Source organism: Battus philenor, unplaced genomic scaffold (assembly GCF_028537555.1).
Source record: "Battus philenor isolate CCGP_79_NKW_IND1 unplaced genomic scaffold, ilBatPhil1.0.hap1 SCAF_14, whole genome shotgun sequence".
In the NCBI taxonomy this organism is placed as follows: Eukaryota; Metazoa; Arthropoda; class Insecta; order Lepidoptera; family Papilionidae; genus Battus; species Battus philenor.
The window spans coordinates 7,839,758-7,851,108 of record NW_027181676.1 but is presented as its reverse complement, the minus strand read 5'-3'; the positions used below and the strand labels follow the sequence as shown (position 1 = coordinate 7,851,108).

Here is an 11,351-nt window from a genome sequence, read left to right as displayed (position 1 = left end):
AGAAAAGAATAAAAACGTTTTACTCTTGTCCAGTATGCATGATGATGAAAAAATCAACGAAGTGACTGGTGAGCCTGAAATTCTCATGGATTATAACAAGACAAAGGGAGGCGTTGATACCGTTTACAAAATGTGTGAAACCTATAATGTCGCTAGAGGTACTAATAGGTGGCCTATGGTGGTTTTTTATAGCTTGATGAATGTTGCAGGAATTAATACATATATTATATTTTCACAAAATAATCCTAACAAAAAAATTGAAAGAAGAATTTTTCTGGAAAAGCTGTCGTATGAACTCATTGACGCGCAGTTGAGGAGACGGGCGGGAACTACTTCTTTACCGAGAATGATACGACAAAGGTGTGCTGAAATCTGCAAACTAGACGGTCCAGAATCATCAGGTACCGCTAACAACTTAGGCCAAGGTCGTTGTAGCTTTTGTAGTTCGAAAAAAAACCGTAAAACGCGTTACAACTGCCTTACTTGCAAAAAATATTTTTGTTTGGAACACGCGGTTATGGTTTGCTCTTATTGCTATAGTAATGAATCTCAAGAGGATTAGATTTTATTTTATTATTCCTAGTTCTGTTATCTAGAAGATTTACGAAGATCTTTATGTTATGTTGAAGAAGAATTTTAATTTTGGTTCATTTTATGTTAGTTTGTAAGAATAACTAATGTTTTTCAATGGCTGTTTCTGAAGACTGTGCAACAATAATATATGCAAATAATTGTAAAAAAATGGTTTAATTTATTAAACATATCCCTAACTTTAAAATACAATATAAGTTTCCAATAGGTTTTCCCAAAAACTCGAAGCTACTAATTTTAAGGTTTCGGTCCGCTACACCGTTCGCGGGTACAGGTGTTACACTATTTAGCGCGGGTACAGGAAGGTTAACAGAATTGTCCACAAATTACAAAAAAAAAATAATGCTTTGCTACAATCGTAAAGCTCCAAAATCAATGATGAATCAATCAACAATGCTTATATCATAGATTGGGTGATGGATGGTTGAAGTGTCTTCCGCCAATTCATCCGGCGCTTACACTTTCTAAAGTGGTTGTAGTGTTGATATTGTTAAAGAATCCTCAATACCGCGCCTTCGGTATGCGCGCGTCATGGGGGGAGGATTTCTTATCCTATTCAATTAAACATAATTATAATATGTAACAATATATACGATTTTCGTGTGAATCCTGAATTTATTATGTAAAGGATTTTAACAACTTGGGGGTTATTACTTCTTAAAGCTTTAAAATGTCGTGAGATTTTACCGACATCAATTTATTGTGAATTTATGCGCTTGATTCCTCGCCCCCCGCCTAGTCGCGCTTTCATAAGGAACGGTACAGCGATTTCTGTAGTACTGTAGTAATTGTACCCCAATAGAATGGCAAACAATCAAATCACAATGGGCCCTCTCAAGTTACCCAAGAATCAAAAGGTTGAGATGACATGCTTGGTGGCCTCCTATTCCAGGGGAATTACCTAACGTATCAGATCGAGCCAAGGTCCTTACATAATTACTAATAGCAGAGTAAGGCCTGATCTAAGCCCTCAATAGAGCAAACGAACGGGTTTGTTCAGATGCAGCAACGCGACAGAAGGTTTAGGCCTTACGCAGATGATCGCCGGGCACGGTTGCTTCGGCCATTACTTCGATCGGATCGAAAAGGGACAGATCTCGCTCGGAGCCGATGCCGTCAGCGCAAAAAAGCGCCTCGCGACGGCCTTCCGGAGAAGAGTGTTCTTCTATTATAAACAGGGCCTTTGGAGTTGCGGGTGATTAGGGTGGGGACCCTAGATTCTTATTAGCTTCAGCGGCTCTGAGGCGGACGATGGATCGCTGTGGTTTCGAACTATCGTGATAGCACCACGAGGGTTTCGAGCGTAGCGTGAGCCCTACACGCATGTACCGGGACGGGCTATCAAAAATAGCACAGCGCGAGAAAGGATCGCGTGGCGATCACTGACCGGGATATACCTCAGTCCCCTGCATAGTGCAGAGGGCGATCATCGAGAGGATTTTAGTAGGTAGGAATCCCAAATAATCCTGTCTTTCCATCGGGAAGAAATCCCCCTCCCCCACCCTCCAACCAATAAATGAAAGAGTACACAAATGAAACTAACAAAAATCTGTTTCAGACGCTGGTTCATCAAGAATAGAATAAATTGACTGGATTTTAACTTCGGGCCAATGTATGATGTTACTAATATAGCTATATCTAGTAGTTTTTTTTATCACTTATTAACTTTATTTAAATAATGCTGAATAAACCTGCCAAATATTTATTTTTGTATAATAGCCAAAATAGTTTTTTGATTCTATTCAGAAATAAAGGGAGTTTAATGAAATATGTATTAAAACAAAGTTTAATTTAACATTTTCTTTATTAAAACATCAACAGGATCAAATAATAATTACCTATTATGAAAACAAATTGAATGTGACTTTTATAAATCTCTTAATCATTAATTTGCACAGCTATATAATTAAATGTATGTCTAAAATATGACCAATAAGCCGAAATACATATTACCCTTCCATTAACAAATGTAATAACTTTCTAAGTGTTATGTTGCTTTAAAAGTTGTTAAATTTAATCATATGAATGGTATTATATATATGACTTAATATTAAATATTACTAGATACTTGGAAACATTGTATGATATGATGGGTTTCATGATTAATTACAAATTCTCAGTATCTCATCATCCAAAATGGGCACTTAGTAGTTCTGTTGTGTATCCCTTAATTATCACATATTTGTTATAGTTTATAAGTAAATGCAAAATCGACCATACCATTTCACATTAAGTCTGCATAGTTTATACACTCATAACTTTGGCTTGTATTGTGATTATTTTAAACAAGATGAATTTTGGACTTGCTTCAAAAATTAGTAGTTATTTTGTTTGAAACAGTAGATTTTATCAATTTTGTTATTCTGCTTATCATAATGCCTACCTAGTTATCCTCGTGAGCTTACACTTTAGTTGGCCTTTATTGTCAAATTAAAATATTTACAGCAACAACTAACATTGTCATACTATATTTCTGCAATTTGGAATATCTACTACCGCTTGACATTTATTTTTTCTCATTTCAATACTTTTCATTTTTCTTCATAATAATTAAAAATTGTGTTATATTATAATTTACAATATGTGACAAATGTATAGATCTTATTTTATTGCAAGAAACTAAATAGAAATATTTATAAAGAATTTAATGAAGTGAAATTCGAAAGTATAAGGAGAGGACAGAAGTCATTTTTTCTATTGCAAGCTGCTTCAGAAATTTACAGATTATATAAATTTTAACAATTGACTCATACAATCTAAAAATATGATAAAATAAAATTACTTTTTTCTTAGAATTATTTTTTTTCCAATACTTTATAATATTTTTATCAATTATTGTTCGGACTGCATAAAACAATGGTCCTCCTTTTGTATAAAAATAACATCAACTATGCATAACCACAGATATATGTAGTACTTATGATTACTAAATATTACTAGCAATTGTAATATGTAATCAAGTGACATAAGTGGGGTCGAGTTATTTTATAAGAAATGTGGAAACCATGAGCCACTGAAATAAAGTTAACAAAAGATCTATTTGGTTTTAAAAATAAAATATTACAAAATTATTTTAAAACTGAACAATAATATTTGAATATGTCCAATGGTTTCTTGCAATAAAACATCTAATTGTACACCATCATTACTGTCGGTGGGACAAAATGATAAGCTAATTATTTACACTACATTATTACATTTTATATATTTACATTTGTCATTACATCTTCAAACAATAAATAATTTAAAATCATATCAACATGTACAATGAACTTCTGCTCGTCCGACTCGCGGCCAACTGGAGTTTAGGAGTTGACTAACTGCGTTTTAAAATATCATTTCGTACGTTAAAATCACAGAATTAGCGGTTTATTGCTGGGCGTGGTTTCAGCACGCGACGGCCGCCCTATCAAGTGACTAGCATCGAGTCCGCGCGGGGACCCTCACGAGAAGTACAGCCGCACGGCGTTTTGGAACGTCCTCCGGCACATCGGGCACTTGTCCGTGGACAGCGCGCACTTGGCACACGCCACCACGTGCCCGCACGGCACGAAGCACACGTTGCGCTCCTCCACGTAGCAGATCTTGCACAGCTTCGAATCCTCCACGACGTTCTCTTCCTTCTCACTCGTCGTCTTGTTTTTGGGTGTATCGACGGAGGGCGTTGCCTCTTTCTGTTCTTTCGGAGCCGGTATCGCGCAGGCCTCCGACATCACTTTCTGCACGTAGTCCCGGCCCTTCACCAGCTGGACGTATGCGCAACGATCGAACCAGCGCGCGTGCTGTTCCCACGGAACGTCATCGTTTTCCCAATCCTTAAGGCCACCGTCGCAGTAAAAACATTTTGTTTTATCTCCTTGCCCGGTGTAGAAGAAGCCTGCCTCGGCCAACTCCTCGGGTTTTTGTCGCATACACCGCGGCCAGTCTTTGAAAGTGCGTAAACGAGCCGCTTCGGATGCATAACGAGGGTGGACCGGTCCGGGCATTCGCACCGGAGTCGAGTTCGGCGGGGCTCGCACTCCGCACTCGTCGCGACCGGCGGCAGACGACGATTCGAGAGGCACGTTGCCAGCGGCCGCATGACGTCTCAAGAAGGGACACTGTGGCGCCCACCGCTGATGGTCTTTTGCGGGATCATCGCCCTCGACCCATCGCATGATTTCAACTTTGCAGAAGGCACAACGCACCTCGTCGCCACGTCCGAGGTAGTAGAAACCATTTCTCGCGAGCTGATCGGGCGATATAAAGTCCACAGGCCACTTATCGAACGTCTTGAGTCGTTCTTCTTCGCGCAGCATGTCAGTGGATTCTGTGTAGAAGCCGAATGCGTCGTGGTTATCGGTTTTGTCCGAAGAGCCGCTCGACGAGGTGGCCGTAGGCGATGGCGATGCCGAGCCATTGTTCACTTCGCAGCCGGAGTTAGGCAATACTAGAGGATCTACTAGAGTTTTCAACTTTGCTTCTCGCGGAGCACTTCGGAATAGTGTCACCATTTGATTGGTGAGCGGTGATGAATTGTTAGCGGCCACTGCAAAGAGGAGAAAAAATAATTATTGTGGTGAAATTCTAGCGACAGAACTTAGAGACAAGGGCATTATTTAAAAATCTTTATTACAAAAGTGTAAGTTATCATTGAGGGTAAATTTTAAGACTTTTAAAACGTGTTGTCGGACAGAAAATTTATAACCACATTGCCTACGTAAAAATGCACGTTCCTTAACAACAATAGAATAATGGGAAACTATTATATATTGTACAAAAACAAATTATATAATTATACACATGTACTTGTATATTCTGGTGAAGTTGAAACTAACTAACCGTGATATTTATCATATTTTTTTATATTTACGATACTAAATCGCTTAACATGTATACCAATCATTGATGCTACAATTTTCATTTAGACGCATTTTGTCCATACAGAAATGTTTCCCGTTACAGTGTCTTTGTGAAGGATGAAGCTTCAAATTTTTCAAAAAGAGCAATTTACTGTAAATGTAAAGACTACAAATGATACTAAGTTTTAATAGAATTAGTTTAATAGGAATAGGCGTGAGACGTCTCGGGGTACAGAGGTACGGAGCCCGGGGATGAACAAGTGTGCTTAAACAGTTTCACATAACAACGAGTCCGCGACCATGGTCGGCTCGACTGCGTCATCGACATTCCATTCCCGCAGCCTCCCTTCCCTCACGTCCCGTCCCTCTCTGCGTGCATTTAGTGCGCATGCACCCATTGGGAACAATCAATTTTTTATTTACCATACCTTCGTTAATACACTTACTATATAAACCTAGTAATAACAGTAATGACGAAAACAAATTGCATCTAGTTTTATTACGGTGTTATCACAAACGCTAAATTATTCTTCATTTTTAATAATTCAAGCTTTTTTTTAAATATATACTATTGTTACTTAAAAGATAATTTAAAAATAAATTGTCGTTCTTGCTTATTGAATTCGAAATATGACAATAAATCCGCAGTGTAATGATACAAACAGCAATGGCTGCGTTAAACACGATCAATATTTACCATTTCTACGTTTACAGTCTACTAAAATTGGCATATTGAGGGCGGAACACACTAACAGTTCACGTTACACTAAGACACATGGCACCGTTACTTGGCTCTATTAAAATGTGAATCCTTTTTATAAAACTTCTACAATTTGGCAACGGCGTTTGTTTAGGTCGAAGCATAGCTGACTACTATGCCACAGACGTATTCGTACTGCGACGATAGCCCCTGCGCATGCGTAAATTTAGGAGGGTCGAACTTGCGTCGTGGGGTGCACGACACAGCTGTGAGGGGCCCGGCGTGGTAGGTACGATTTGCGGCAGTTTTCGTTAGACGACAAATTTTAAAAGTGGACTAATACTGCTCCACTTTTAATACAATCATAAGATGATCAGATTCCACATAGCGCCGCCATGGCTACTGGACATCACGTGCAGTTGACAGATGTTAAATAAAATATGATGGAGGCGGTATGCAAGGCGTTCAGCCACAAACTTATTCATGTACAGGGCACGATAAGTAAACGAGGAGCGCAAAGGAGCGATGCGGGAGAGATGTAGTTCTCAATCAGGAGGCGTCTGGTGCGACGTTGCCGCTCCGAACGCCGCCGACCGGATTTCATTCATATTTGAGACGCGACGTTGCCGCTTTCAGCGGAAACCGCGACCACACAGCGTAAAAAAGGGCCTTTGGAATGTGGCGGTACTGCTGGGCGGGTCTAAGCAGTACCGAATAAAAAAGTGACGGGATGGAATGCGGACGGTACTTAGCATTGTGCGTAGAATGACTATCGAATAACTATCACAATTTCATACTTTTATTTTGAGGGTAAAAGATTATTTTATCTTTAAAATTATGAAAACTAATTTTGGTTGATTGTAAATAAAATATAAAGCCACGTATCAATTTATTAATAAAAAAGAAGCCAAGTGCAAAAGCAAGACAAAAGCGATTACATCCAAGGTCCAAGGCGTTCGTCGCAAAGAGCAAATGAAATTCAGCATTGTAGCTCAAGAGAGCGGCGATAGGCGGCGCCGAGCGTGGGGAAGGGGACGGGGCCGTGTTCTCATGCCTATGGGTGGTCGCCGCTCGGCTTTCAAATTCCTATGTCTCGCCTGCATCGCCTACGCAACGTTGTACTCTACTTCTATATAACTTCAGACATATTCATCTAATATCTAGGGTTGTCTGCCTTTAGTTTTTTATTAATTTAAGTGCACCAACAGTACATAAGTTAAAAATACCGTACACGTTGCCGAATAAATAATGCTTCTGTAATGTATTCCTTTATAATTTATACAACATTTATATTTTACGATACACATCATATGCGAAGAGAAAAGTGATCGTACACGTAAGTTAAAACATCTGGCTTATAACTTTAGACACTCAAAGAGCTCTTGTAAAAATGTTTTCTCCGGCGCGCAATCTACTTTAAGCAAAAAAAATTTAATGGTTTTTGAACACTCTCGCGAAATATATCGACGACTGGCAATTGTTCAAGTATTCTATAAGTTATATATTATAAGAATTGCACATTCGTAAAATAACAAATTGTAACGACCTTTATTTGCCTTTCATACTTATATCCTAAAAATGTTATATATATGTTCTTGTCTGCATAAAAAAATCTAAGACGTGATACGAAACTATCGCAGTGTTTTAACGGCCGGAAGAAATATTATATAGCTAAACCCCTTCAAAGATCTTCCTCAATGAAACGTAATGAATGACTTTGGTCCCGTATGGCGTTGTCTATACTAACATGAACTTCCTTCTTCATAAACGATTTGAAAAAATAAACTGGACGAGTTGGCCGGAAACGATATCGGAGGAAACGTGCATCCGCCAGATGGGGCACAAGTTTTATAGTCACCTACACGACATACAGTGAGCACATTCTAAAAAAATTAACTAGATTACCCTTAATTTAAAAGAAAAACATTTATTACATTAAACACGATAATATAAAATTTATTTTAAAGAACGAAAACCTATTGGAAATTTAAAAATCTATCAACCACTAGTGTCAACGTGGCAAGAAATATATATGATACTAAAAAACGAATATATTATTAATCGTGCGAGTCCTATACCTTATGATCGGTATAATCTTCCGAGGGGGAAGAGACCGCTAATATAACAACATGCCGCTAGCGCCGACACCGCGATTCTTAATAGTACTCCCACGATGGCCGCGGGATAACTGCATTCCACGGGTCAAGTTTTCCCATACACTATATGTAAACAATTATATAAATTTAAACTAATTCGAATTAATATAAAATTATTTTATTGTAGTAGTGGAAATCTTTAGACATATATTTATATATACAAAAACCCTATTGAGGTTGAAACAAACTACATTTCAAAATTATAATAGCTTTGTGGTGAAACAAATGCTACAATTTATGATAAAATAAAAATTTAACAAAGGCAGTATAAAGAAATCTTATATCAAGTTTAGTAAAGGAATAAGATAATAGATGGCGCTAGCAACATTGAAAAAGAAATACTAATAAGGAAAAAGAAAAAATTAAAAGCTTTGTGAGAGAAATAGAAACAAAGCATTGCTTTAATATTTTCAATAATTACAAATCTAAGCAGTAAACCTAATGTACAGTCAAATATTCAGAAATACTTTGTAATTGGTATAGCCAGAATAACTATATTTTTAAAATTCTACAAGGATGGAAATACTAACCTTAAACATGATACATTTATGAGGTCATGGCACTAATTCAAGAGGCACCACTGGGGAGATTATAATACAAGGTCAATATCTGACATTACCACTGACGATTTGAAATCTTTCCATAGGTACAGTGGGCATTGCAAATGTAAATAAAACATTTATTTGTAAGCCTGCTTGGATATCATATCTTTAGTAATTAAAAGATACAATACTATCAGTTCTTTGTATTTTCCTTGTTGCTATCTATATTGTCAACTTATTGTTACACTTTTATCATGACAATATCAAATTCAAAGAAGATAGACAAAAGATTTAATTTTTTTAATACAATTAATTATAAAAAATAAAATTACACAAAATAATACATTTTCCTATATTATTATATCCACAATAGAATTTTAAAGGCATTTTACAACAACGGCTCTGTTTAGTATTTTAACATTTCCTGTAAAAGTCACATTATAGCTAAATTTTACTTGTGTTCAACAAATGTGAATATGTGTTAAAATCATGACGGGTAATGTAATAATTTTCCTTATTCTTCCTACAAATACCCAACTATCCGCAAAAGACTAAACCTCACTTTATGTGTTATTACAATACGGATCATTTTGTAAATGTTTAATTTAAAAATCTCAAATTACATACGGTTTTTATTAAAGTCTTCCATCAATTTAAAAGCGCTTGGTTGTAATTTTTCATCGATAAAACGTTATATCCTAGTTTTACAGTTCAAACGACTAGATTCTGCTTGAAATTTTTAAAAAATTAAAAAGTTGTTTGCAAAAAGATAAAACAGTAAATATTTCGGGTAAAGTACGATAAGCCACGCTTTTTAAAATGGCAACGTCAATAAATTTCAACTCGATAAAGATGACGTCGGCTGCGTTCCAATTTATTAACATATGTTTAAAAGAGGAGTTATATAAGTAGAAACCTTTACCTCTTATAGAGTCCATTTGCAATCCTTGTATATTTTATAAAGCGTTGGAATTATAACCACATGTATTGTAATAGTTATTGTTCTCACTTTCACTGGTTTTAATAAAACCAATAATCAAACTAATAACACAACTCCTCTTCCATGAGCGCGAAACTCGCAACTGTCGAAGCAAACGAGACGGTGGCGCTCCGAACTCACCGATAAGACATGCGTCACTCGCTGACGTTCAGAAACTGTCCGCGTTCGCGCCTTGCATTCGCCGCGCAACCGCTCCGTGTGAGCGTGTTGGATAACTAGTCGGCCGACGCCAACCTTAACTCCGATACACATAAACAAGTCATGTTGTTTTTTTTAATAATAAATAAAAGATTTCGTTTCTTTAATTCAACTGCAATTTTATTAAAAAAACTAAGTTGGTTTTTAAATTGTTAAATAATTATAACAGTTGTTTTCTATTTTTAATGTCTAACTTTGTAATATTCAAGTGTAAATAAAGCACCAATCCATCATTATCTTTAATAAATAGTTGTTTCTTACAATGTAATTTATTTGTTATTTAACAAATTAATTACAATTGTAGAGAAAGATTTAAAGATATAATAAATATTATTGTATGTTACTAAAATGAGAAAATTATCGATTGTAATTTATGAAATGTGGAATAAATAATTTAATAAAACCTTATAAAATACTAATAAATTAGAAAAGGTATACCTTTTGATGGCCCAGCAGTAGAAGTCTCATTGCTTGATTCTTCCTCTGAAGTTGATTGCTCGTCCATATTTTACTGAAGTAATTTCAATATTGCAAAATTAGATCCATTTTTATTATTCACTCGGAATCCAAAAAAGTCTTGATATGAACTTTCTATGTTTGAATTATTACATTTTCCTATAAACAATTTATAATTTAGTATAAACAATAAATGACACAAAAATGACGTTTAAATTTGATTATAATCTATGAGACATTGTTTCAATAAATTCAACAGGTAAATTACCTATCTAAAGGAACAGACTAGTGTCGCGAACAAACGCAATCATACAGACACTGCATACACTTCGTTCATCCAACGATGTCGAGTGATGTGATAAATTATTACGTAAAATGTAACCAGTCATTAGGAGGATTATTCATGCTCGTAAAATAATTATCTGATACCGTAGAATGTATTTTTATAAAACAATTAAAAAAATATTTTCTTTTGAAAAAACTCCTCACATATACCAGATTTCCTTAATTTATTTTTTAAATAATAGTAATGGTGTAATTATATTTTTTCCCGTTTTTACTCATGAGTTATGATCATAAAGATTTAAGTCAGGTTGGTTCGTAAATAAATTTTTCAAATGTTTATTTATCTGTTAATTTTTTTTTAACAATAAAAATCGCAAATCGAAAATGATATTAGCAAAAATGTAAGTTTTTAATTTTCGTACCAGTATGCGAGTGTCTGAATTAGATAACCTAAGATGCAATTTATATATAAATATATTTTACCCGATGATAAGAGTCAAATAATACTTTTTTAAATAAATAAAAAGATTCTCTTTGATTTTTAAATAATCTGTGTTCAATTTGTATGGTATACATTTATTC

The 11,351-nt window shown here is 35.7% G+C and overlaps 1 protein-coding gene across 5 annotated transcripts; it reads right to left on the bottom strand.

Annotated features, from left to right (window-relative positions):
* Positions 1-2,411: 2,411 nt before the first annotated feature.
* On the bottom strand, positions 2,412-10,826 carry LOC137918392 (death-associated inhibitor of apoptosis 1-like). Of its 5 annotated transcripts, XM_068761186.1 has the most exons (3): positions 10,753-10,826; positions 10,467-10,643; positions 2,412-5,119 (listed from the first exon to the last, which is right to left on the bottom strand). In XM_068761186.1, exons 2-3 carry the CDS (start codon positions 10,531-10,533, stop codon positions 4,035-4,037), a joined length of 1,152 nt encoding a protein of 383 aa, XP_068617287.1. In that variant the 5' UTR covers positions 10,534-10,643; positions 10,753-10,826; the 3' UTR covers positions 2,412-4,034. The 5 variants fall into 5 exon arrangements, with proteins under 5 accessions (XP_068617287.1, XP_068617289.1, XP_068617290.1 ...); XM_068761188.1 differs by lacking the exons at positions 10,467-10,643; positions 10,753-10,826 and adding an exon at positions 9,753-10,023; XM_068761189.1 differs by lacking the exons at positions 10,467-10,643; positions 10,753-10,826 and adding an exon at positions 8,819-8,940.
* Positions 10,827-11,351: the final 525 nt, after the last annotated feature.